The sequence below is a fragment of the Hypomesus nipponensis genome, chromosome 21 (assembly GCF_054491055.1).
Source record: "Hypomesus nipponensis isolate SF chromosome 21, ASM5449105v1, whole genome shotgun sequence".
NCBI classification, from domain to species: Eukaryota; Metazoa; Chordata; class Actinopteri; order Osmeriformes; family Osmeridae; genus Hypomesus; species Hypomesus nipponensis.
Window position 1 is genome coordinate 7,830,001 of NC_140381.1, and position 27,500 is coordinate 7,857,500.

Here is a 27,500-nt window from a genome sequence, read left to right on the forward strand (position 1 = left end):
AGCAAAGTGGAAGACAAGAATCAACAGATCAACAATAACAAGCTACCGTGCTGTGCCGCGGCAACACCCCACTGCGCTGCACTCAGACTGATTAACTGGATGAAGAGGAGGAGATTAAAGAAACCACCTCCCGAGGCCTCGCACTAATTGATTTCCTATTCATGATGTCTGTCTGACGGGGAGGTAGCGGAGGGGGGCGGAAGGCGAGAGGGATCCCAATTCATCCTGTACTCGAAACACTTGGATTTCCCAGAACACACTGATGTACTAACCTGATGGTTCCTCTGTGCTGCTGGCAGTGGTGGTCGGAAGGGCAACAGGGATCTCTGCTCCGGGGTAAAATACAAACACAAACAGTAGTCAGTTCAATTTCAGTTTGCTTGAATTTCCTGGAAACCATTCAGTTCCAATAATAGGCTGGTTATCAGTGTATAAATCATGTGAAAAGGGTCTGTGGCACTTTTTCAGCAGACAAGCTTTGGTGTTAGTGTGTGACGGTTCTCAAACCGCTTTCATACTGCTGTTGGAGGATTGGGTTACAAGTTATCCTCTTTTCAGGCTCAAGTGTAGATACCTTAAGATTAGATCAAAGGCAACTGAAGAACGCAATCGCATGATCTGGAGTCAAAAGGGTGTCAAAACCTCCCTCCCTACCTTCTATTACCTGTATTGTGCTAAAAAAAAACAACCCCGGAAATGTTTTTGTCTGCGGTTTTTGTGACGTCCCAAGACTTGATTCTCTCAACCCTCCATCACACCGTGGTATTCATAGTGGGTCAGGAAATTGACACTCAGGGTAGTCATGCATGAAGTGAGCTCCTCTTATCTCCAAAGGAGCAGAATGGTAACAGAAGATCACACAACGAAAACTGTTATTTAATTTTTACATTGGTGAAGGAGAAGCCCACCAAAAAAAAAAAAAAGGGGGGCAGGGGGTTAAGGGGAAGCAAGGGCAACGATGACACAGTTGTTCTATCGTGGCACGTCGATAAAACAGGAAAAGGATGAACAGATACAAATCACAGAAAGAGGCCACAAAAGCAACTGTGTGGTCGTGCACGGATGAAGAGTTTGCGCGGTGAACAGAGACAGAAAGAAAGAATCAAGTCTTTGGATCCGGAACAATCCACCGTGTTTGCTCGGCACCATCGCTCCGTCTTTGGCCTCTTTTCCTTCGTCTTCCCGTCTTTCCCGAAAGTACATGACATGTTCTGTTTATATACACACCATTAATCAAAACCTTGCCTGGGTCTAATCGGACGCGCATGGCCATCGAACGGTCAATATAATTAGGTCTTTTCCCATAAAGAATTTGAAACGTCTGTCTTACGACAAAAGAAAACAATGGCTGCCAAAACAATGGCGCCAGTGGCCCAGAGGTCCCTGGATTACGTGAAGCCTGACTCCCAGTGTCACTGTCGATCAACCCCTTCGGTCCTCTCTCAAGATAACACATCAGGGTTCAGCCGCGCGTGCCAGATTTAATAATGAGCCTGTTTCTCATAATTGACTCCTATGGATTTACGGCCCTTGACACCCTGAGGTATCGGTCGGGGCTGCACTTTCACTCCTCTCCTGTTGTGAAAATGGAACTTGGCACTGAGTATTGGTATCCCTGAGTTTAATGGATGTGCTGTTAAAAAGCGAAAGCAGATTATTTAGCAATTATCTGAGAACTGTGATCTTTTTTTCTCCTGATTCAGCTGTGAGTCTAGGGCCCCTCTCGCCATGTTTCACTCCTCCAAGTCTGTGACTTTCCCAGGAAAATCAAAGACATCCGATCTCCTATGAGATTTTGGCTTTTACAAATCCCTCTCTGGACCTTGACCAAATACTTCCCCACAATTATCGATTTTCATGAAAGCTTTTCCACCGCCACAACATATCCAACCAATTAAAACGTATTGTTTTGTGAGCTTTGAACAAAGGGTGATTAAATCCTTGTTTCGTGCCCTGCTTCCCCTGTCGTCCTTGTCGTCGTAACATGACCGTTGCCTCGAGGGATAGGTCTTGATACGGAACACATCCTCAGACATTTAGCCCTACTTTTCACAAGGATCAATATTTGACTATCCCAATATCTGCTTTGCTGTAAGAGTGCCACGCCAGGCTCTGGAGATGCTGAAGACACAGGGCCCTGAACTCGGGGCTGAGCACTCGAGATTTACGGTGACCGAGATAGTGGACAGACGGGGCGACCTTGACCTGAGACGGCTTGGGTTTAATGGTGTGCTTATTCCAGCGGTGAGATTTACTCCCAGTAAGGCTAAGCGCTTGTCTGAGGAAACCAATGAGAAAAAAGATTGGACGGAGATGTTTCTGTGTCTATTTCTCAGTTAACAAGAGTATCCAAGAGTGCATGTGTGTGTGTGTGTGTGTGTGTGCATTTTCGGGTGATCCTGCAGAGGTCAGTAACCTGACCCAAAGACGGACTAAAAGATTTTCCTATAGTGGTTAGAAGATGAAGGTGGGTTCCACGTACTTATGCAGGGGGCAATGGGCGAGCGGCTCTGCTGGTAGCCTTTAGCGCAGCGGTTGCACGTGATACCAGTCACGCCGTCTTTACAGGGACATTGGCCCGTGGTTTGGTTACAGGTTTTGCCAGCAGCGCCCACGGGATGGCAATCACATGCTGTGAGAAACAGAAGAAGGAGAAGAACAGTGAGTGGTCACACACACACACATACACACAGGTGTGTGTTGGGTGGGCACACAAAAAACATACGTACACACATAGAGAACGCAGGTACGAGTGCACACTAGTAACAAGCAGCAATAACAAGGTAGGAGGATCAGGAGGCACTGAGGGACAGAGAGGGTGAAGCTATAGCTTGGCAGGAAACGGTGAGGTTACCTTGGTTCCACAATGTGACAGACTTGATTTGGCTGCTAGAACACCCGCACACAAATCCCAACTTTCTCTTTTTCTAGAGCATAGAGAGAACTGATATTTTGATGAGTTGCTGTGAATAAACTTTGAATACACCTAATCATTAAAGTGTGTGTGTGTGTGTGTGTGGGAAGGGGGGTTGGGATGTGTGTGTGTGTGTGTGGGGGGGGGGGGTTTGTTAAATGACCAAGTAAGATAGATAATTGTTTTTGTCTGTTTTCAGAATAATTGGGTGCTTTGAGTCCAGTCCAAAACATCAATGTCATGTTTCCCTTCCATCTGGGGGGGTCTACTCCAGACATATGCTTCAGATATTTCATCATTTTTCTTTTGGTTGCCAAAACCGCTGTCAACGTTGAAAGTAACTGTTGTTTCTGTCATAACTTTCCTTTTTTGGCCATTTTTGTGTTTGTTACTCAATGAATTTTTTTTGGTCTTTGGTGGCAGAAATTGCCGTACATTCCGCGAATCCACAATTCTAATGAAACCTTTTTTCCTCTCCAAAATTTCAATAATTTTCAAGTATTTTAAGGAGCTTTAAAGATCTTAAGACTGAAATGTTGGCTTATGGGGGTCCCATGTTGTTTCCATGTTTATTTTCTACAGAAACCTAACCATGTTGTGTTACAGCCTGGTTCACAGAGCCCCTCCCTAAATCTCTGCTTAGTGTCACTTGTCACCAACGTAACCTTCAAAGGTCTCGTGTTGAATGATTCAATTTGAGGTTGGTGGGCTATTTAGTGGTTGCTCTCTTGTTTCTGACCGCACTGGAGAATGTTGTTGACGTTACGCCTGGTACTAAATGTCTCCATCGATATTATAATTATGTTATTCAATCGCTGAGTTCATCCAACACAAGAGACAATCATATTTTTCTTGTCTTATTAGACAAGGTTATTTGATCGACAGCCTCAGGAAGGAAGTTAGTAACATAGTATGATCTCTGTGGTTTTGTCATTTTTTTTGGGGGGGGGGGGGGGGGGAGTTTTACATTTATTTGATAGATTTTTGGATCCTGGTCATGTTACTTTGAATTGTTTCAAAGCATAATTAATTATTATTAATTATTAATTAAATAACTGATGGGGACAGAGAATACAGAAGTCAGTTATTCTCTCTCCACATCTGTCTCTACCGGTCTCTCTACCCCCCCCCCCCTCTCGCTCTCTCTGGTCTCAGTATTACGGGAGTCAGCTGTTTCTTCTATTCTTATCTTAATCTGATAACAGGAAGGGGGGAATCTGAGGTCCTATCAGCCGACGGCTTTAAAGCGTGTGTAACGATTAGCACTTTATCAGTCCAATCTTTCACTGGTTTCATTGCCTCTTTCTGAATGTTTGACAATAGAGTAGCAGGACTATAGGGTACACACACACTAACCCATCTCAGATCAACCCTGTAACCACTGCAGAGACCAATCGGGTGTGTCTTCAGGCCTGTAAATTTAAGAGCTTGTCAGCGGTGTTTGAGGGGAGGCTGGGCAAAGTGCATCTCTGGTCGGAGCTTCAGAGAGAGAGCTGAGCCTGTGTGTGTGTGTGTGTGTGTGTGTGTGTGTGTGTGTGTGTGTGTGTGTGTGTGTGTGTGTGTGTTTTTAAGAGCGTCTCTCCAATAACTGCAGCTTAGGCCTGCCAGTAAATCAAGGTGCTCCGCACATGGTGTACAGGTGGGAACCATTCTACTTAACTTTCTCTCTCTCTCTCTCTCTCTCTCTCTCTCTATCTCTCTCTCTCTCTCTCTCTCTCTCTCTCTTTCTCTCTCTCTCTCTCTCTCTCTCTTTCTCTCTCTCTCTCCACCTCCTCAACTTCCGAGCCTCCTGACTGCCTTCAGCCCACAGGGACCAGGGTGAGAGTTGAAGTTTTAAGTGGGTGTCAACTTAGCGCTTAAGTGGCTACGCTAACCCCTTTCACGGCTACTCCAGATGGCTGGGGGAGATATGGCGGACAGGAGAACTGGACTGACTCCTCCGCACTCCTCGACCGCTCGCACTTGCAGCAGGGGGGGCGAGCGAGAGGGTGCTCTTGTGGCCTCATGGTGAACAGCCATGGAGCGCAGAGCTCTTTTTAATATGAGCCAGGGGAGTTTTTTTTTTTTTTTTTACGGCTCGTGGTTAAAATACTGGTGGAGCCTCTGAAGGTGAAGGCTTAGCCTTGTGTGTAAATGTCTCCATCCTTCTCTATGAAGACATTTGCAGATGCTCAGATGGGGATTGAGTTCCTGAACGTGAGGAGCTCTTGGCGTACGGAGGCTCATGGGAAAAAAAGAGGGTGAAAATATTTTCTGGGTAATGGGGGTGGGTGTGGGAGACATTTCAAAGGCAACCGGGCGGAGGGTCGGTCTGCTTTTAGCGGATTTGTGTTGAGACGAGATTGCACAATGTGAGAACTTCAAAATCCTGCCAATCTTTTACCATAAAGCTGGCTTTTGAAGTTTGAACTCCACTCCCCCATTCGTTTTGAGCGTTCGGAGCCAATAAGAATAATTTGTTGGCTGATGAAGGGGCTCCAAGCAAGCCTGGGCTGGGTTCTATTATAATTAGGTTTCTACGAGTCCGCAGGAATGCGTGGAGGTTGTACAAAAATGAGAAATAACGGGATAGTTAGATCACACATCAGCCTTTCTCAATTACATATCAAGTTTATACAGGGAGTTTCTCTCTGGTTTTAGTGTTTGGTGTTTTATTGCACTTTATTGATTCAAATGATCAGTTGGCAATTGTGATAATCATATACTCTAACATTTGGACTGAAGGCCATATTCTTGCAATGTAATTGGTATTTTATGTGCAAACAAAACAAGTGTTGTGTAGTCTTAATGGAAAACACAAGTACATTTAGAAATGTTAAACAGGGGTGAAGTCATGAAAAACAATATTTTACTTAAAGTCACAAACCCAATTTATTTACGGTTAATATAGTCTTCTGGAAGAATAGTATAAACTTTAGCATGTTATCTTACATTACATTTAGTCATTTAGCAGACACTCTTATCCAGAGTGACTTACAGTAAGTACAGTGACATTCTCCCCAAGGCAAGTAGGGTGAAGTGCCTTGCCCAAGGACACAACGTCATTTCGCACGGCCAGGAATCGAACCAACAACCTTCTGATTAATAGCCCGACTCCCTAACCACTCAGCCCCCGCCCAAATTCAGCTGACCCAGGTTCAATCAAGGACATTTTTTCCTTATGGCTCCACCAGTAGCAGTAATTACAAACTGGTGGTTGACTGATTGTCTTCCATCAACTAGGCCAAGCACCGGCAGGTCCATTCCAATCCAGGGGAGATAATCTTTCTGTTAATGTTTTGTTGAATCTTGATAATACAACTATGGAAACAGTGGTGTCATAACAACCAGGGCCAGGATCAAACTCTTTTAATTGACCAGATAAGTAACTACTCCAAATGCCTTCCTAGACCACCCACAGAGACTCCTCATCGCCCACTTCGCCCCACTATGCCCACCTCTATATGTTTAGTTTAACAGCCTGGCCACCTGCGAGCTATCAGCAGGTACACCACTCCATCCGATTCACTCGGACTACCGTGGGCCTGGATCAGCCTGCTTTAGCATGCTCCACTTCATCTTCGCTAACGCCAAAAGGAGCCCGTGGATACGAAACAAGGCAGTGCGAGACCTCCAAGTGGTCCTGAGGGGCGCTCCAACTCAACACATTCTACCTTGTTTGCGCACCAGTCGATGAGGGGAGAGCTCATAAATCTGGGCAGCTTCAATTCCAGCCACCGAGCGCAGTTCATTCTCAGCATCGACGCTATGCTAGCTGCTCAGTTTCCTTCCTATGGCAGCGAGGAGTCTACTGGGGGGGATAGTGTTTCTCATATAAAAGCAGAGTCTGTACTCTACCCTCTCGTACTGCTTATTACAGCTCTCATTCTGTCCAAAACACACACAGGGAAGGTTCTCTAGTACAATAAATAACCGGGTGCCTTAATTGCTGTCACTTTAGCACAGTGCGTATGCCTAGGCTCTGTCGAAATGAACAGAAATTAGTCCCGCAGTTTTGGTTTCATTGAATTCTCTTGAGTTATGATACGGCCCACTTGAAAGAATTTTACAAGGTAAGCATGTGACGGCACATAAAGGTGTTTGACATAGGAAGCCCTATGTGGTAACTTCATTACCAGGGAGAGAGAGAGAGAGAGACAGAGAGAGAGAGAGAGAGATGGAGGGAAGGAGAGGGGGACACAGGGGGTAATTTAGTGACACAGTCATATCTTAACTCATTCCCGGTTTCATTCCAGATATAGTTTTGACGAAAATGTTTAACCTGGCAAGCCAGGGGTATCATGCTTCGTATCATTTGTCACCTTCAGGTAATTACCACAGATTCTTTATTGTAGGTCTGTTTTGATGTAATCGAACACCCCCCCAGTAGAACTTGGACAATGTTCGCTTGTAATTATGTCAGGGGCTTAAACTCTGGTAAATTTCAAGAATTAAATTGAACCAAACTGCTTAGGGTAAACTGACGATTTTATAAATGATGATGAAATCTGTTTACACTTGGGTCCTGAGTGAGGCAACGGTGGGGGGGGGGGGGGGGTGCTCGTCAGCTAGGAAGTGGCTCATGTGGATGAGATGAATTATCGTTTCCTAATTTGGGGACCCGGTTATAATTACTCTCTAGCATGCGAGGCCATGGGCCACTAGGGGACTGCTGTTCGTATGCTCCCAGCTCCAGCTAATACCAACAAGGGAATCTACCATATGTACAGTACACATGCAGTACTGCCTGTTATTGGGGGTTTGATACGTTTGACTAATGCTAACGCTCCATTAATGCAGTTGGATGTAGCCTACCTATTTTAGTTTAAAGGGGACATGGAGAAATGTGCTTCGAGTGAGATGTTGATGTGAAGGATGATAAAAGTGATGATGGTGAGGGTCATGTTGAACTAGGTTCCGCAACTTTCTCAGGAAGCCAAGTGTGTTTAAAAGATACTTTGACACAAGTATTCCTAATTTCTCTGAAACAAAAAGAGATCCAACAATCACAATTAAAGTCCAAAAGAACTCGAACAGAGGATCACACAGCTAAGTATGCCTTTTGCAACAGTCTTAAGTTTTCACCAGGAAAGGTTTGGTGCACCCAGCGGCCATGGACATGAGTAAAAAAAGAGTTGCAGACCGGCCAAGAAAAGACATGAAGGAGATGAAGAAAATGAAGTAGTAGGCACATAGTTATACATTTCCAAGTCGGTAGCATGAGTTATCAGAGGCTGAGAGAGATGTAGAGCCCCTAGGATCCCCTACAGGCACGTACTGTAGGGCACCCTTAACTGTAGTCAGATGCCTGAGGTCCACTTCGATGCATTTTTCACAGCTTTTGACAACTTGTTTTGACACAAACGCAATTCATTATTCACCACGATAAGTCTCCTCGCACTAAATTAGACATGCGTTCCCCCCCCCCAACAAAAAAAAATTGGACGGATACTCATTTCCTGCCGAACCTCAATGGAGGGAGAACTGTCGTTACGCTCGCAAAAAAAAAAAAAGAAAAAAAACTTTTATCGCACAACTTGCGATTTTGATTGGCAGCCTTGCCGAGTTTGGATTAAGCTGGAGGAGGCTGTGGTGAATACATTAACGGCTTTCCTCTGGTGTGTTGACCCTAATTCAGCTTTCCTGCAAGTCCTCCGTGGCCTCTGACTTGCAGGGAGGAACAGAGGAATTCATTAGCTCTCCAAGAAAAGCAAATCATTTCTAATGTAAAAAATCGAAGGGGAAGAAAAGAGTCCAGTATCACCTGGGACGGGCTAAAGGCCCTCCCCCTTCCCCCTTATCATAATTGCTGGCCAGTGCAGAACCACGTTGTGCTGCATGTTTGTGACATGCAGGCGGATGTGAGAAATAAGTCAATTTATAACAAATCACAGTTCAGTTTGCGTACATTCATGCCTGTCCTACGACGATATACTCCGAAATCCTTTTCAATTTCATGGACAAAGAAACGGTGTGTGTGTGTGTTCAACCCTGCTGTGTCACAATGCATCTGTGGACCCCCGAGGCATCTCTGACAAGCACTACTCCCTGCGTACACGGGTGAGATATGGATGCTAAAAGAATCAAGTCTCGTACACGAGGGATGTAAAAAAAAAAAAAAAAGAAAAAAAAAAAGGATGACATTTGAAAAAAGAGAGAGGCAGGGTCGAGTCCCTTGCGATTAGGCAGGCTGTCTTAGAGTCTAGGGGTTAAGGACACACAAGGCCCCCATGATGAATGTCTGTTTGCATTCCCAGTCGACAGGAGAATGGACCCAAAGCCACAGGAGTCAGTTTGGAATAACCAAAGGAAGGATGGATGGATAGATGGTGGGATGGAGGGATATTTTAGTTGAGGCTTCGTGCCATTTGTTACGACACTTATTTCCATGCAATGAGAGAATGAGAGAACATGCCAGATGGTTGTTTTTGGGACACAGTGACAGGGTTAAATGTGTGGATGCACTGCATGTCTTTATAATACCAACTCGACAGACTTTTTTGGGAGCACGCGGTCACAGTACTAGAAACTTGACTGTGACTTGAAGGTTTTTTAAAGGTTTGTGGGAACCATGAGGACACAGAAGTGCTTTGCTATATGGACACAGACATTAGCAAGTCATCACAACACCACTTAGGGGTCAAACAGCAACACTTATTTCCATTATCTATCAATACACATCAACCACATCCCTCCCTCCAATTGAAGTGTGTTTATGTCAATTTATCTGGCAATTGACTCCACTTTGCCAACGGATTCTGCCTTAGATGTGTGTGTATGCGTGTGTGTTTTTTTCTCGGAGAGCCTACCTGTCAAACTGACTGATTGGCTGGTTGGTTTATTTATTTACTTCCTGGTGAATGATGTGGGAAAACACAGGCTTAAACTGTCAGCAGCCGGCTAATATTTCCCTCTGGGTTAGTGCCCTTGGAGGAAAGCGATCTGAAGGAGAGCAGGTATGTGTGTGTGTGTGTGTGTTGGGAGGGGAGGGGGTGGGGGTACGTTTGAGCTATCCCCCAGGCTTGTTTGTACAGGGCTTCATCTCCTGTTATCTTTCCCTGTAGCTAAAGAAGAGGTGAGAAAACATTGCTTCTTCTCTCTCCTCTCTGTCTCTCTCTCTGTGTCTCTCTCTCTTCGTCTCTCTCTCTCTGTGTCTCTCTCTCTCTGTGTCTCTCTCTCTTCGTCTCTCTCTCTCTGTGTCTCTCTCCGTCTCTCTCTCTCTGTGTCTCTCTCCCCCTGTCTGTGACCCCAGTAACCTGTGGGGGAGTGGGGCAGAGCATGTCTGCGTTTTTCACCCCTACTGCCTACGCGATGATGAGCACACCTGTGTGGGGAGTGTGCTCTGCCTCACACACACAAACAAACAATCCTCTTGCTCATTTCTGACCTGCGCCAGGGATCACTTCGCACCTCAGGTCTGTTTGTTTTGCTTGTCCTGTCAGCCCCCTCCCCCAGATGAATCCAAATAACTCTGTGTCGGTGAGGGACCCCCCGCCTCTTCCACACCCCACGACTCCACAGACCCCAGACCCATCTCCGCTGACAGACCAAGATGGGGTGGGGGGGGGGGGGAGACAGGCCTGGAATGTGTGGATTACTGTGCTTTCCAAAACTCCTATTTCCACTCAATTGTTTTAAAATGCGACCCGAGGAACAAGATCACAAGATGGTCGTGTAATAATTAGCTTTGAACTGAACGGAGGATTCTCTTACCTGCATAACAACTATCAACTCACCTATCCCTCTGGTTTTTACTCTCTCTAGCTTTATGCAGTGCATGGATACTATCAAGTGAAAAGGTTGGCCCTACCTTTCCTATGATACTGAATGTGATGTGTGAGTACGCTCCCTCAGGAGGCCAGAAGAATGTTCATGAGTTGGGCTGGCGAGGTCGTCGTACCTTTGCAGGCCTTTCTGTGGGAGATGGGCTTGGAGAGGTCCCGGTAGTAGCCCTCCTTGCAGTAGTGGCAGTGGCGCCCAGCCGTGTTGTGGCGACAGTTGAGGCAGACCCCTCCGCTCTTCCGCCCTGACAGCTTGTACAGCTCCATGTTGAAGCGACAGCGGCGGGCGTGCAGGTTGCAGTTACAGGCTGTTCGAGAGAGAGAGAGAGAGAGTGAGAAAGAGTGAGAGAGAGAGAGAGAGAGAGAGAGGGGGGGGGGGTTGGGGTGTCGAGAGGGAGGAAGGGAAATAATAGAGATAGACATGTTCATTACAATCGGTTCCGTTTGTTTACGTTCCTAGAAAGTATAGTGAGCCTCTCCAAGCTGTCCGCCTCTCTAGCTTTCCTGCCCGGGACCATACATACACCTGATAAAGCAGTAGCTCTTAGTCTGCTCCGAGCTGCTGTTTGTAAACCACATCAGATCCCCACAGCCCTCTGAGGTCTGCACCAGCACGAGGAGCAGTGACAGTCTTCCGTTAATGAGGTCAGCTCCTCTTTCCCTCTGCACCCCTCTCTCTTTCTCCTTCCCACATTCTCCTCCCAATCCCAGAACCCCCCCGCCCTCCAAACCCCCCCCCCCCCCCCCTTCGCCCGTACGGAGCTCCGTCGCTGCTTGTTAACTAATGAATAAAGTTGCTACCGTGGAGTTTAATTAGCCGGCAGATGTTTATTCATGAGCGCTCCCTCGCTTTTCCCTCCGACGTGCTTCATTAAGCGCCGGCGAGGCGGCGGGCCCACGCCTCATGCATTATTTACTGCCGGACGCCGAATAGTTCTGCTGTGGCAATGTAGCCCACTCCGTGTCCTACCGCACTGGACAAGGGAGGGAAGGGGTGGAGGGGGGGAGGGAGGGAGGGAGGGAAGGAGGGAAGGAAAGAAAGAAGGAAGGAAGGAGGATAGGAGGAAGGTGGGATAGAGGGAGGGTAAGATGGATAGAAGGAGGGAGGTGGGGTAGGAGGGAGGGAGGGATAGTGTCTACATTGGGAACGACCCTGACACATCAGGCCGTGTTTCCTCCAACTCTCCGCTACGCCTCCCCCTGAAAGTGGGTCTCGGTATCATCTGCCTATCATCATGGAGGGAGCTGGAGCCCTTCTCAGTTTCCTCAGGTTGGGAGCAGGGCTGGAGTGTGTTTGCCGTCAGAACTGATACTGTAATTAGCTCCTTAGCACAGGAAGCCGTCTCCGGGGCTTGTGCTTCCACACGTATATGCTTGTGCGATTGCACACTCCCACACACAAACACACAGTGCAATCCCTGATATATGGGTCAGGTTCCCCATAATCTGGCAGGGGCCAGGGACACCAGGGTCCTTAATTAGTACTGTCCCCTAGTGCTTCTCTCTCTCTCTCTCTCTCTCTTTCTCTCTCTCTCTCTCTCTCTCTCTCTCTCTCTCTCTCTCTCTCTCTCTCTCTCTCTCTCTCTCTCTCCCTCTCCCTCTCTGTCTCTGCTCCTTTGTGTCTCTCTCTCGGCACATCTCTCCTTCTCGCTCGCTCTTCTCCCGGTCTTTCTCGCCCTCTGACAGGTTCAGTTAGCCTGGGCTTTAGCCTCAACTGAAGCCCTCTGCTCCCGGGGCCTCGCGGGGTACGAACCTATCCTTCCCAAGCCTGCATAGCCTGCCTGGAGGGCACGGGGATTAGCATGAGGAAGCTAACTAGCGCATCACTGCTCACCCAGAGCAGCTGAGAAGTCTCTGTTACATTCTGCCCACTCCCTCGCTCCCTGCCTCATGAACGGAAAAGGGATTTCGAACAAGGGAACCTGGATGAAGTATGCTCCACCTAAAGGAGCCTATGTCGCATTGTTGAGTTAGCGCTACGAAACAGGTTGAAATCTTTCTCTCACTCTAGGATGAGGTTTATCCCGGTCAGTGTCTGGGGGAATCTGGACCGTAGTGTGTGTGCGTGTGTGTTTGCAGGTGTCCTGTTTCAGAAGATACATCGTTCACAATAGGAGAGGAGCCAAGCGCACCTTATGTGAACTCTGAGCCTCTTCGATGTGTGTTCCCAGCACACTCAATCCCCCCCACAGACTCCTGTCAAGCTGCTGTCAGTGTGCTGTCTCCATTGATATACAGGTTCAGGGGTTGGGGGGGGATCTCTGCGTACTCTGAGGTGGATTACAGGTACCTGACTTGATACTCGTACCGAGACAGGAACGCGAGGAGCGGCGCGGTGTTTTATGAGAAGTATGACGAGCGCGAAACGATGTTTGAAATCGCGTCGGTGTGGGAGTTTGTTTTTTTTCTCTCTCGCCCGACGGCGTTTAATTAAAAAACAGTCAAAAATTCTAGCCGGTGTGTCTTGCCTGGCATTGTCTTGTCAGGTTTCCTACTCTGGTGCGAAATGTTTCCTTTTGGCGATCATTCTGCTTTGTACATTAGTATAAACTGACTGACCCTTTTACTGTAATACAGGTGAAAAGATTGCTCCTTAAACTACAGAATGAACTGATGACACTGGTGACATTGTAAATGAACCCTAATACTGGAAGTGGAATGACCAGTACCCTCCACGCTGGGATGTGTATGTGATTATACCAGGAGCCAGGTTGTTTTAAGACCTGCGCTGACCTGGGACATTCTCAGCACTGTGGTTTCATAGACACAGCGTGTGAGGCCTTCACTGCTGATGAGACTCATATGGGAATGACACACACTCAACTAAGGGCACCTGGAGGAACACCAGACAGACCCCCCCCCCTCCCTCGAACCCGGCTGGGAGATTGTTGTGATAAGAACACAGCCAAATGAGGGCAAGTGTTGATTGTGAATGCACACACACACACACACAGGCTACTCCTAACACCTGCTCTTTGGGGCCGATAGGATTCAGGGTGGCTGCTCCTTAGAGGGAGGACGCACAAAAGCAGCAGCTTACTGCTGCCAAGATATCAGCCCCCACACCTAGGGCCCACAGAGCCAACAAAGCTCCTAGCTACCACACACACACACACACACACACACACACACACACACATACACACACACACACACACATACACACACACACATACACACACACACATACACACACACACTTACACACACACACACATACACAAACACACACACATACACACATACACAAACACACACACATACACACAAACACACACACATACACACACACACAAACACACACAGCCAGATGCTTGACACCCAGTTTGTGTTTTGAAGTGCTCTTTGCTCTTTTCCTCTCGCCCACATTCAGTGTTGCGTCTTCACCTTAAGGATACGAGTGCCTGTAATTGGCGTCATGATGGCAAAATGGCGACCACAAAGTCGAAACTATGCATGCTGGTACTCAAGTCTCAAGGGAGCAGCTGAACCCGGACTCACATTCCTAACTGAGCGGTGAGCGGAACTTCATCGTGGAACTACGACGTCTGAAAGATGGACAGATAAGTACATGCGATCGGTTTATTTAAAAATCGAAAAGCTACAGTAGAATATATACAGAGAAATGTGGATGACCGAGTAGGCTTGCTTTTGCAAATGTTGAATAAAAAACACATTAAGACTGCCGAGGAGATTTGGTATCGCCATCTAGAACCATCTAGAACCATCTAGAATGCCCCGGCTCGCTGCAGTTCACAACTGGCTAATCACACACAGGTGGGCAGTGAAAATGTGTCTTCTGATACCTTTAACACACGTGTAATTGAGTTAACCGGATGAGGATAAGCTTACCCAAAGCTTTTGACAACTTCTAGAAAGTGAAAAACAAAAGTCCTTTGGAATGACACTATTATGGTCCGTATTTAGTCTTTTAAATGCAGGCTTTAGCGGGAAACTGGCTGTTATCTGTTGCCTCTGTATATAAAAAACATAGAGCCCCTAAACAGTGTTTATGTATCCAGCAGAATTGGCAGATTTCTGCTGGTTTTTCTTAAGCGGTTCCCAGCCTATCAGAATGACCCGGTCCTATTTCCTGCACACATACTTGTTTTCTCAATTAAGGAGGAATCTTATCATGAAGACTCCGGGTTGTATACTTAACTGGTGATAAGCTTCACTCTCATTGGTCGCATGCTTCAAGGCAAACAAAGTGGACACTAGTCGCTCAAACCACTGAACTTTTCTCAATGACTCTCCTCAGAATCTCTTTCCCTCGATTATGTAGAAAGCATTTGCACCGACCCCTTGCAACAGTTCTAAGATAACCATATGCGAACTGCAGCAAAACAGCAGTCATGCCAGACCAGTGGTCTACAGATAGAAAACAACAATTATTTGGTAGTGCTGCACAAACCTGCATTAAAACCAAGACCACCCACAATGCACAACTACAGCCTGACATTAAGACAACACGAAAATTCCGCAAAAACCCCATCCCTCCTTCCCTCTCCGACCGCGCCTCTGTTGAACAGTTTGGGTTTGAATTCGGGGTTCGGACGGGGATAGGTAGGGGGTTTGGGGGGACGGGGGGACGGACGAACATGTTGATCTAGAGTTCTAGAGTCAGTGTCAAATTCACTTGTCATACTCTCCCCATTCCTCCAGATGGGACTTGGCCCCCACCCCCCCGCCCCCCTCCGCCCACCCCACGGTGCCCCGTCCACCCAAACATCCCCTCCCAAACCCCAACACCCTACACCCTGGCCCTGCAGACCATCCTGCTTCTCCGGGCTCGGCTTTAAAACAAACAGGCGGTAGCTCATACACGGACAGTTTACTTTTAATCCTGCGGGCGCCCCTGAAAGTAATCAGATTAGCTCCTAAAACCCCCTCAAGACAAAATGAGAAAATATTGGGTGTCTGCTGTGCTTCTCCCCTGTTTTGGCTTGAGAGAGGTATTCAGTGGCACAGGGAGGGTGTGTGCATGCGTGTGTGTGTGTGACTGTGTGTGTGTGTGTGTGTGTGTGTGTGTACTCATGTGTGCGCGCATGCAAGCGTACAGTACATACAGTACTTTGAAGGGGATTCAGAGGAATGATCTGGACTAATCCTACCTTCGTAATCTGGACTGTAAATCAATGTAACACCGCGATGTCTCCCAAAGTCTAAACTAGGAGACGGCGTTCCTGTCGAAGAGAGGTGATGCAATATGCGGGGCAACAGGCGTGACTGAGACCATATGTAGGGTTTGCGGAGAGCAGAACCGAAGTCAACAATGCCAGGCTGGTTTTCTCTATACTATGCAAGCTTGGTTTATTGAGTATCGTTCTCTCTGTCTCGCTCTCTGTCTCTCTGTCTCTCTCTCAAATCAAATCAAATGTATTTGTATAGCCCTTTTTACACGCAAGCATGTCACAGAGGGCTTCACATACGCCCATAGAACTACCCCTCAACCAACCTAAACCCTCAACCCTCTCTCTCTCTCTCTTTGTCTGTAAATTCACCACACACAATGCCAGAGAGCGATGGAAGGTAGACCTGTCCAGCATTAGACACACGTTCTTCCAGACGAGCACTGTCAATCTACCTCACATGTAGATCAACATCGAGCTGATAGGATAAGTGTGTAAGAGCACACATGTGCCAGCACGCCAGACCCACACGGCTGTGCTAAGCCGTGCTTTAGAAAAAGTCCCAGAAGCACATTGCGCAATCCGAGCACATCCTTGCGAGCTTTTCAAGCACATTGAGACATAATGATATTGTTTATTATTATACAGATATTTTCATACTCGGGCTTAACGTCAGCATTACTGTATACGTAAGTGCAGCAGTCGCAAGCAATCATCCCGATTCCCATTTGCGTTGAGCAGACTCTTGCAGGTGATGGCAGGCAGCCAGGTGAATACAATGTTGACACTTTCCTTGGCGGTGATTACCAAGCGCTGTGTTTATGACAGTTACTTCTAGCCATGCCTCGTAGTCACGGCAATACTGGATGTGTCAGGACCACACCAACCCATGGGCAGGGTGATTCACATGCTCTGGAATTCCACAGCAAACTAGAAAGACAAAATAATCGTTTCTGTGCGAAACTCGTGTTTTTCCCAAAACAGCCCAACATCTCACTTTCTGTAAAGCCCATAATAAAAGCCGACATTGTGTAGGAATATATTTAAAATACACAGTGATCTGGGAGAGAGGAAACATTTACACTACAGTATGGTACTGGATCCTGGAGTTGTTGTGCATAGACTGTCATTCCCTCTCTCTTTCTCTCTACATATCAACCAATCGTTTATTCCATGACAACAACCGGTTTAGTCCTGTTGCCACAGTTGCATTGGTTTGTTTATTTTTCCTTTTAACACCAGAATAATATTCTCTTTTTAGTGTTTGTTGATCCAGACACTGCTACGACGTTTGCTGGGAATTCCCATATAATATGGAGGCTAATGGAAGACATCTCCAGGGAGTTTGTTACATGACATCATACATAGAACAATGCCTTTTTCTAGACGTTCCCTTTGGATACAATTATGGCATCAAATAAAATGTAATTGCGCCAGGGTTGACAGTTAAAACTTCAAATGGCATGTCTGTATGTGTGTGTGTGTGTACAATTTCCAAAGCAATCTTCAAAAGGCATCTAAATTGTCTGACAATTGACCAATAAAGTGCACCAAAAAACAACAGAAAATCCAATTACTCCAAATATTTGTTTAAATGAAATTAGCATTATTATATCTTTGAACAATAAAATCATATTGCATTGTCAAATTTTGACCCATAAATTAGACTTTATAATACAATACATTCTTGAAACACAGGCAACCATGATTACATTTTCTTCCTTTGCCCTTTTTTCCAGAGTTAAACTTAGTAAACATTTAATTACGTAATATTTTTCTAAGAGCCTGTTGTTATGTTGGGGGTAAAAACCCACAACCGCCTGGGCTTGCGTCATGATAGGAGTCAATGATGAGGATGAAAAAATCGCTCTACAAGTTTCCGGAACACGAAATCTAAACTATTTAAATTGGGATAACTAAACCGACCTCCCTCCTCCATCAGGATGTGAAAAAACTCAAATCCAAACCACCTTTGGTATGATATAAACAACTGACTGGATCACAGAACACAGCAGGAAGAAACACATTAAGATTGAAGTCTTTGATCAACTTAACCCAAGGTGACAAGCCCCGTGAATAACAAGGCCGAATCCAGATCGGTTTTCAAACGTTCTGGAAGGAGCTGGGGCTGAATCGACGCTACACCTTTAATGCGACCCACATTGGAGCACGGCGGAGCCTGCTGAGTTAAGGCGTGAGGAAGACGACGGGCACATGGCTGCACACACTGTCTCCCTTCACACCTGGGCCTGCGTCAGCGTGTACGCAACTCGCCCTTTAATTGAAGACAACTGGGAGCGGTTGCGTGGGACGGTACTTGATCAACTCCGTGCCCTCTCACTGGAACATTTCCCCCCCGCAATCAGCATAATCTTTTAACGTTTAAGCCCTAAACAACTCCTGTTCTCGATCTTCACAGATGAAATGTGAACTTCTCGGCTCCTCTCTTAGTCTCGATCCGCTCAGTGTTTCATTCTGATAAAGTGGGACTGTAAATATTTTCATTTTTCCTGTCCCGCTCAGAGCTGTCGGAGCTCATTAAAACTTGAGGTAAAGGAGGCGGATGGGAGGTGGAGAAGGAGGGGAGGTTGAGAAGGACAAGGTGGGGAGGTGGAGAAGGGCAAGGAGGGGAGGTGTGGGGAAGAGGTGAGGGGTTGAGGTGTGGCGTGGGCGTGGAAGGCGTAAGAGGTGAGGCGTGGGGTGGGGAGGGGGTGAGGAGGGGTGGGGAGGGGGTGAGGAGGGGTGAGGAGGGGTGGGGAGGGGTGGGGAGGGGGTGAGGAGGGGTGGGGAGGGGGTGAGGAGGGGGTGAGGAGGGGTGAGGAGGGGTGAGGAGGGATGGGGAGGGTGTGAGGAGGGGTGAGGAGTGATGAGGAGGGGTGAGGAGGGGTGGGGAGGGGGTGAGGAGGGGTGGGGAGGGGGTGAGGAGGGGTGGGGGTGAGGAGGGGTGAGGAGGGGTGAGGAGGGGTGGGGAGGGGTTGAGGAGGGGTGAGGAGTGATGAGGAGGGGTGAGGAGGGGTGAGGAGGGGTGGGGAGGGGTGGGGAGGGGTGGGGAGGGTTGGGGAGGGGGTGAGGAGGGGTGGGGAGGGGGTGAGGAGGGGTGAGGAGGGGTGGTCTCGAAGGGGTTTGTGGAGCAGGTCAGGCTGACACAGGAGCAGTGCGAGACCTCCCTGAAGCTGTGGACGGGGGCGAGCCGGAGAGAGAGAGAGGCCGAGAGGGGAGGATGGAGAGCCTGCTGCTGAGATCATATCAGGCTCATTTAATTTCTTTATCGCGGCCAATTAGTGGTAGCACTTCTCTTCCCTGAGGCCTTGCTTCTCTTTCTCCCTCCATCTTTTTTTAGTCTCTAATAACCCTGGCTCGGCTCAGCATCTCAAGGTCCTCCAACAGCGAAAGGGCATATTCCTCACGCACACATTTTTAATTACTCTTCTGGCATATGCTCATGCTTTTTACCCGTGTGCTGCTAGTTACAGCCGTACATTTCTCTAATTGAACTTACACAGGAATATTCCTCCAAGTCCCTATGTTTGTATCCTACAAACATTTCAAACGATTAACTCTCATTACCCCGCCAACTGCCGGACTATTTTTCTCTCTCAGTCAACTTGTTTGTTTTTCCTTTGTTTTTCCAAATGTAACAATCAACGTGTTTGTCACAATTAGCATTCTCGTATCGGGAGCGCTTGTCCAATTGCCCTCAAAGGGCAGATGGGACACTAGCAGTGGGAAGTTCTGGTGTTCTGTGTCGAAGGCTAATAAGACCTGGTCAGATTAACCCCCCAGCGGCAATTAGGGAGGGGTGAGAGCGACGGTTCCTCCTAATTAAGAGCTCCTAATGAAGAGGCTAGGTCTAACTAGGCCTGATGTTAAGCAGCAGGAATTAGCTTGGAGAGAAGACACACCCAGAGGAGATGGAGCAAGGTTATACATCTCCATTTCTACCTGTACATCTTGATAACTATAGTTACTTGTCAAAGTGTTAAGGCAATATATATATATATATATATATATATATATATATATATATATATATATTTATATTGGCTTAACTGAACTGTGTTTGGGATCTTAACTATGAGGGTAAGAGGAGATGCTGTTTGTAAGGTACAGCCCGTAACAACATTTTGTTACAGCAGCTTGTAACAGCAGCCTGTACTAGTCTTAAATTAGCTTGTAACAGCAGCCTGTACTAGTCTTAAATTAGCTTGTAACAGCAGCCTGTACTAGTCTTAAATGAGCTTGTAACAGCAGCCTGTACTAGTCTTAAATGAGCTTGTAACAGCAGCCTGTACTAGTGTTAAATGAGCTTGTAACAGCAGCCTGTACTAGTCTTAAATGAGTTTGTAACAGCAGCCTGTACTAGTCTTAAATTAGCTTGTAACAGCAGCCTGTACTAGTGTTAAATGAGCTTGTAACAGCAGCCTGTACTAGTCTTAAATGAGCTTGTAACAGCAGCCTGTACTAGTCTTAAATTAGCTTGTAACAGCAGCCGGTACTAGTCCTAAATGGGCCTGCCCCTGCGACAGCTTTTCTCCTTCTTGGCTGCTAATCAGGCATTTCCTCTGTGGGGAGGCTGGCTCGCTACGCTGGTGGGACAGTAACAAAGCCAGCCTAATGGCCTCCCATTTCCCACATCAGCGCCTGTTTAATGGACGGCCTGCCCCATCGTTAGCCTTGCGTGGAGAGACCCTCCTCAGGCCCCCCCCCAGGCCCCCCCCGGCCCCCCCAGGCCTCGTCGATACTTCCGCCCCACGCTGGGACGCCATAATGGGGCCCGTTTGTAAAGAGAGGCTGCTCTGCAAGGCCTATGATCTGTGGCACCTCAATCTGCTGAGTAATCAAGGGGTCTTTTGTCTAAGAGTGTGTCCCGAGGATGAGGGAGGAGGGGGGGGTAAGCTGTGTGTGTGAGTCGGTGGGGCGGGGGGAGGGAGGGGGGTATGTTCAACTGTTGTGTGTGTGTGTGTGTCTTTGTGCATGTGTTTGGGTGAGTAACTCCTAAATAAAGCGCCGCTGCCTGGAGGAAGAAAAAAAACGAGCTCAACCCCTTCTTTGGGACGACAACGATGTAGCGACATAAAGAGGGGGCCGAGGGCGAGCCGGGGCTGTTAAGAAGCGCTCGATAGCGCATTGCGTGTGTGTGAACTGCGCCATAAAAATGCCACGGCTGCAGGCTGATGTGGACAGGTCCTATTCAGGACGGGGCCCTGGTGAAAGGCCTTGAGGGGGCTGAATGAGGATTCCTGCGGCCTGTCAGGTCTGCACGCCCCCCACACACACACCCCCTACCCCGCTCAACAATGACCACAAAGAGACCAGCCATCTTAATAGCGCGTGGGACTGACAGTTTGGGGGTGGGTGGGAAGGAGTGTGGAGGGGGGGGGTGTTTGGATGTGTGTGTGTGTGTGTGTGTGTGTGTGGGGGGGGGGTCGTTTGGGATGAGGCATGCAGGTGGATCGCAGCTCGAAGCAGCTCGACACGCAGTTATCGCTCAAATCGCTCCGATATCTTGAGATATGCAGTCACACAACCGGCAGGTGGACGTTGGGCCTATCCTGGGGAACCTGTCCCACAGGTTCAGTCAGAGAGGGATGTTGGACCTCCGAGCGGGGCGGGATGAGCGCACGCGTGAAGGCCGCATGTCAGAGGGAGCCCCTGCTGAACATCATGCGGAAGGAAGCAAACGTGGCTGTGCGGTTCACAGTGTAGGGAAAACCATCACGTCCGCTTTTCACTTCCGAGCGGTTTTAGAAACGCCGAACGGTGAGGAGCTGAAGACCGGAGACGTGGAAATGTGTCTTGACGGTCGCACGGTGTTTCTTTCTTCACAGCAGATTCCAAAAGGCCTAGGAGGTCTAGCGTTTCGTCCGACCAAACAAACAGATACCCTCAGCGCAACTATGTGGGAACGGTGGTCGATTCTGACCTGGTTGTGATGCTGGACGTGAGCCAAATGACTTGAGCCGGAGCACATTGAGGGTGAGCGTCGGCCCAACGGTGAAACGATTTCCGCAATCGCACCCAAGCACGGTGCCACCCCCTTGTCAGCACCGCTGTCGAAGCCTGGCTGGCTAAAACAGACCTGCTCTTTCTCAGTTTGGCCCATGTTTAACATCCAAGCGTTAGCTAACAGTCTCCTACGCCACGCTAGCACTCATCTCCAAACGCCACTCGTAAGATTTTCTTTCCCCCGTTCTTGTTTTTTCGGGGAACCGCAAGGCGCACATCTACGGAGAAAGGGGCGAGGCGAAGCCCAAATCCTTCCCCCAAACAAGGACTCCCTCTCTTGTCAAACATCACCTCCTGTCTATGTAGGCTCCGTCTGGTTTCCATGGGACTCCCTGCTCTGTGTTCTCGGCCCACGTACTGTTGCTAGGTCCTTTATGTGTGTCTCTGCCTTAGGCTGAGGGCAGGGCTGGTACTGTCAATTAGGCGAGAGGGAGGGTGGGGGGGGTGGGGGTGCATCAATGCAAGGCAGAGCTAACCCTCAGTCCGTATAAGCTTGATCTACACTTATCTGGCACCTCTGGGCCATTAGGTAGGGCCTTTTTCGCCCAAGTGTGTAATGAAGACATTATCCTGTCATATTCTTTACCCAAAGCGGTCAGCCGAGTGTTGGACCGACTGTCAGTTTGGAAGCCAGGAAGGATAAACAGCGTTTGGAAGGCTGGTGGAGTCGGTGGCAGCCTGCAGGCAGGGAAAGGCAGGGCAACGTTTTCCTGCTTTTGTTTCTCTCTCTCTGGGTCTGGGTTTAGAGAGCGGCGTGCGGCTGGCAGGCCTATCGGATATCCCCGTCAACATCGCGTCGGCGACACGTTATGTCATTGACGTGGCGAGACACAAAGCAGAACTTTCACGCGCAGTTTCCATTCCGTGTTTCTCTTCTAGCGGGTGGTGCTTTGTTCCTGTGTTGAGAGGTTGGGGGGGGGAGGGGGGGAGGGTTCGGACCGGGACAAGGCCTTTCACACGTCGGACAATGGGACGGGGTCGGACTCAGCCTCGGAGCTGTGCGGACGAGCCGCGGTCGAAAGGGATGGGTCCGGAATGTTCCGCGGGATTCCTCAGGCGCTGAGGCGGTGGCAGTTCACCGGGTTCTTTTCCCCTCCTTTTTCGAAATGCCGTCGCCAAGTAACTGGCTGAATGACTGATTTCGAATGAGCGTCTCTCACCGCTGTTGCGGGGCTGCAAATCACCTGCTTTTCTGGACAGACCGGGCCTTTTTGTGTCCCTCCAACCAAGTTCCATGGAGGGCTCTTCCCTCTTAGAAAATGTTTGATTAACCACTAGCCTGTAAACTCACCGCCTCGACTTCTGGCACCAGCTCACTTCGTAAACGTCAAACGTCCACGCTTGACTGATAGCAAGGGACTTCATCTACAGGAAGAAGTGGAAGAAAGGGGGAGGGGAACGCGAGGAGGTAACTCGGCGACACTCTAACCCTCCTCTCTCTCTCTCTCTCTCTCTCTCTCTCTCTCTCTCTCTCTCTCTCTCTCCCCCCTCTCCTCGATCTCTACGGTCTTCTCCGTGTCTCTGCCTGCCTCATTAGCGACTGGACCGCGACGCCGCCAGGTGCTCAACCTCTGACCTCCCCCCCCCCACTTCCTGTCCGGGTCTCCTGGCAGGGCCGTGGCGTGGTTCTCGGGTGAACCCCCCCCCCTCCGGCAGGTGCGAGCGGCGCTCCTGCTGCTGATGTCGTTAGCGCGTGTCACCTCGGCGATTTACCGCCGGCGCTCGGCTTTAACAAGCCGACGCGCTGCTTTATAGGAGGCCCCCCCTACGCTGTGGCCGCTTTCTCAATCAAATTTATGGGGCATGAAAATGACTTCAGTCGTCGTGGAGGGCGGGGACACAGGGAGGGAGGGAGGGAGGGAGGGAGGGAGGGAGGGAGGGAGGGAGGGAGGGAGGGAGGGAGGGAGGGAGGGAGGGAGGGAGGGAGGGAGGGAGGGAGGGAGGGAGGGAGGGAGGGAGGGAGGGAGGGAGGGAGGGAGGGAGGGAGGGAGGGAGGGAGGGAGGGAGGGAGGGAGGGAGGGAGGGAGGGAGGGAATTTAAGTATGGAGGAATGGAAAAGACGGAGGGGTAGACGATCCAACATTCCTCTACAAACCGTCCCTCGACCCCTCAGAGAAAGTGTGTGTGTCGTCCGTTCGTCCCATCCCCCCCCGCCGCCTCTCTCAGGGTGTTCAAGCTGTGCTACTTAACTGCCTGATCTTTCTAGATCTTTTACAACCCGTCAATTAGTGCTAAGGCTCTCCAGGGGGCAGATTTGGCCTCAGTACAGCGTGGCGTAAAGAACAAGGTAAAAGTCGTCTGCCGGGTGATGGAGAATGACAGAACAGTGTGGTAAATGTGTGGCTTGCCTCAGCAGCTACTGTTTCTTGCTGCCTCCAATGTTTAGTAAGTATGCAGAGTGTTTATCTCGTATTGAAGTGTCCAACAGGAACTGGTGTGAAATTTGAATGAAACATGAAATCCAACTGCGCTGGAAATAAAGTTGATTTATATAAGTCGATGAATAACGATTAGGTCATGAAAGTTGGGTTAACCCGATGAACCATCCTGCCTACAGTTTCGAAGAAAATTCTCTCTCAAGTCTTGCCGCATGACTGTACAGTGATTCCCACACCGGAGATTCAGGGTTGCAACACACACACACTCCTCCACAGCTCCGTACCCGAGCTTTCAGTTTGTCTCCTCCACACGCGCACGCAGAGGCGCAGACGCGCACGCGCGTCCACACCATCCCACACACGCACACCTCCACACACCTCCACACACACACACATCCACACACACACAGCAGCCTCATCGTGAGTCCCAGGCTCCGGGCTGCCGCAGCACAGGGAGCGTTTGGGGCTCCGGGCTGCAGCCCGAGTGTAAACAGAGAGAGGCCGCTCTGTCGCGCCGTGCGGTCGGGTAGGCCAATCACACCGTCTCGGCTCCGACGTCTTTCCAGATACAACACACAAGCCGCCGTGGCTACGAAACGCCTCCCCCTATCTCCCCCCTCTCCCTGCCCCAGGGGGAGGGGGGGGCAGCCTTCACATCGTCGCCTCGCTTTTGCCGGCGACGATGTGAAGGCTGCCCCCCCCTCCCCCTGGGGCAGGGAGAGGGGGGGGCAGCCTTCACATCGTCGCCGGCGGGGTGTGGAAGCAAGGGTGCATTTTTGACTCCCTGCAACACGTGGAGCTCCATCTGTCCTGTGGAGAGGAGGGAGTGCGCAGGAAGCCGCTAGAACCGTAAATTAGGAGCCTCGGCGCGCCGCTTCATCGCCGACCCTGACACGTTTATTGTTTTTTTTTATTTTTTTTATTCCTCCTCGCTTTGTCCTCGCCTCCCGTCCGTTTCACAAACGGCGCCGGCGAATTCCGCCCCTTTGCGTGTCTATGTGATTGAGAGTGTTCCGCGCGCGCGCGTGTGCATGTTGGCGCGCCTACAGGACGTGTACAGCATGCTCCGTGCTTGTGTCTGTCTGCGTGTGTGTGTGTGTGTCTGCAAACATGTCTGTCTGAACGTGTGGGAGAGGCGCGTGCGTATGTGTGTCTGGCACGAGGGGTTTGCGCGCACGTGCTCGTGTGTGCGTCGCGTCGGGTCTGCACATGTGTGTGTGTGTGTGCGGCGTATACGAGGGAATTCACTTCTGGGCCGAGGCCCATGTTTCCTCCAGCCTCGTGTGTGCCGGGCTTCAAAGGCCCCGGCCATGGACGCTTGGACCCGGTAATGGACTGTGAAGCTGACGGCTGCTTCTGCCTCTGCCCAGCCGTTTGTCTTGGAGGGTGCAACGGAGAGAAGCTGTGTGTGTCTGTGTGTGCGCGTGTAGCAGGATGAGCTCACACACACCCCCCCTGCCAGGCTCCCCCAACCCCTAGCCCTCCCCCCGGGCCATGGCAGGCACGCTCACGTCAGGACGTTGTGCGGCGCCGTCGTCAGGGTAACGACAAGCGCCGGACACACCGGCCCGTGGGTTACGTAGGTTATGCATCGAAGCGCCGTCGGTACGTACGCGCCCGTAGGCCGACGGAGAAATGATCTGTGAAGGATTCGCGTCGCCTGACGGGCTTGCAAGTCGTCCGGTAAATCGAGTCTTTTGATGCCGCGCCCCCCAGATGGAGAGCCAAGCCTTGCCGAGTTTCGAGCCGCCCGCGGGAGGACCAGCAGACCCCTCCGCAGGACAAGCCTCTTGCAACACAGGATGAGGAAACAACAGCATGGCACGACCAGAGGCCAGCATTGCACTGGGAGGATTGCGCAAGCCCAATTCACCATGATGGAGAGAGCCAAGCCATAACTGTGACATCTTTACGAGGGGGGTTTTCATTATCGGGCTAAAAACGGGGGAACCGCGTCCATCCAGGAATAACAGAGGACGGGGCGAGGGAGGAGGGTCGGGGGGGACCGGAGAGGGGAAGGGGGGGGGGGGGGGGGGCTGTTGTGTTTAAGGGTACGGCGTCCAGCTGGTTTGGTCCACGTAGATTGTTTCTGACACTGATGGAGCAGAGGTGTTATTGCTGTACCGGGTCCAGAGACCACAGTTACCATCTGACCACGTGAGCCTGCCTGGGTAATGCCGCTGCCTACGGCCCCGCTCCTACCACCCCCACCACCCACCGCCGCCACACAACCCCCTAACCATTTGGAACAGAAGCCCCCATGAGGGGTGGTGTGCTTCTCAGGGGGACTGAAGGAACTGGAAGGAACGGACTGGGAGAGTTCCTGACACTTTGGATTCGGGGTGGGAAGGACACAGAGGGTGGAAGTGTGTGTGTGTGCGTATGTGTGCGTGTGTGTGCGTGTGCGTGTGTGTGTGGGGGTGGGGCACACAGTTCCCTCAGGTTCAGAGAGTAGAACCCCAATCAAGTCATGAGCCAGCAGAGGATGATTAAGAGCGTCACCAGCCTGCAATGCCAGGGTAGAAATCTTGGAAGCTGCAAGGGTTTCTTGCCCCGAGTTGCGCAACCAAGTCCAGATTTGTGCCTGTAATGTGACAATGTTACAAGCTCAGTGTGGGAGTGTGTCACGGTTCCAAATTGTTCTGGAACCCTGAGGTAGCCTTGAACTAAAGGGGAGAAGAAGAAGAAAAGAAAAAAACATGCAGAGATGTTCCAGCTCGTGGTCATGGAAAGAATGGAAAGAACTGCGTTGTGTCAGTGCAAAGCCCTCTGGAGTCCCTCATTCTTCCACCCCTCCATCCCTCCCTCCCTCCATCTATCCATCTGTCCAGAAGATGATTTAAGGATGTATTAGTTCCCCCACCAGAAGACAAGATGGAGGAGCAGGAGGAGGAGGGGGTGGGGGGGGTGGGACAGCTCATTATTTTTAATGTCTAATTTCAAAGTATGATTTATTCAGACAAAGGCTGGGGGTAAGAGTTCATCTCGGAGGACAACCTTATGGGGGGGAGGGGGGGGGGCAAAAGACTCCTGGAACGACCGGCTGACTCTGAACTCCGTCTCCATGGACGCACACCTGAACCCGCGCTGTGCCTACCGTCGCTAGGATACGCTGTGCCTACCGTAGCTAGGATACGCCCTGTGGCCTGCGCGGCCCGTCCGTGTGTTCAGAGCAGGACGGCCATTGTGTACCGAAGCCTTTCCGAGAGCTCGGACGCCCGGTCAGGGGGTTATCACCAGCCATGCCCGGGCGGGAGCCATGCCTGCTCAACCCAGCCCCGAGCGGATGTCCAGAGGGATGTGGGAGAGG

At 49.8% G+C, this 27,500-nt stretch overlaps 1 protein-coding gene across 1 annotated transcript in view; it reads right to left on the minus strand.

Annotated features, from left to right (window-relative positions):
• The window catches only part of ntn1a (netrin 1a), a 55,821-nt gene that overhangs the window by 10,882 nt on the left and 17,439 nt on the right, over positions 1-27,500 (minus strand). The window contains exons 3-5 of the mRNA XM_084685137.1: positions 10,794-10,982; positions 2,483-2,632; positions 273-326 (exon numbers count right to left, since the gene is read on the minus strand). Of these exons, the coding sequence (XP_084541263.1) occupies positions 273-326; positions 2,483-2,632; positions 10,794-10,982 (393 nt within the window). The remainder of the gene's footprint in view (positions 1-272; positions 327-2,482; positions 2,633-10,793; positions 10,983-27,500) is intronic.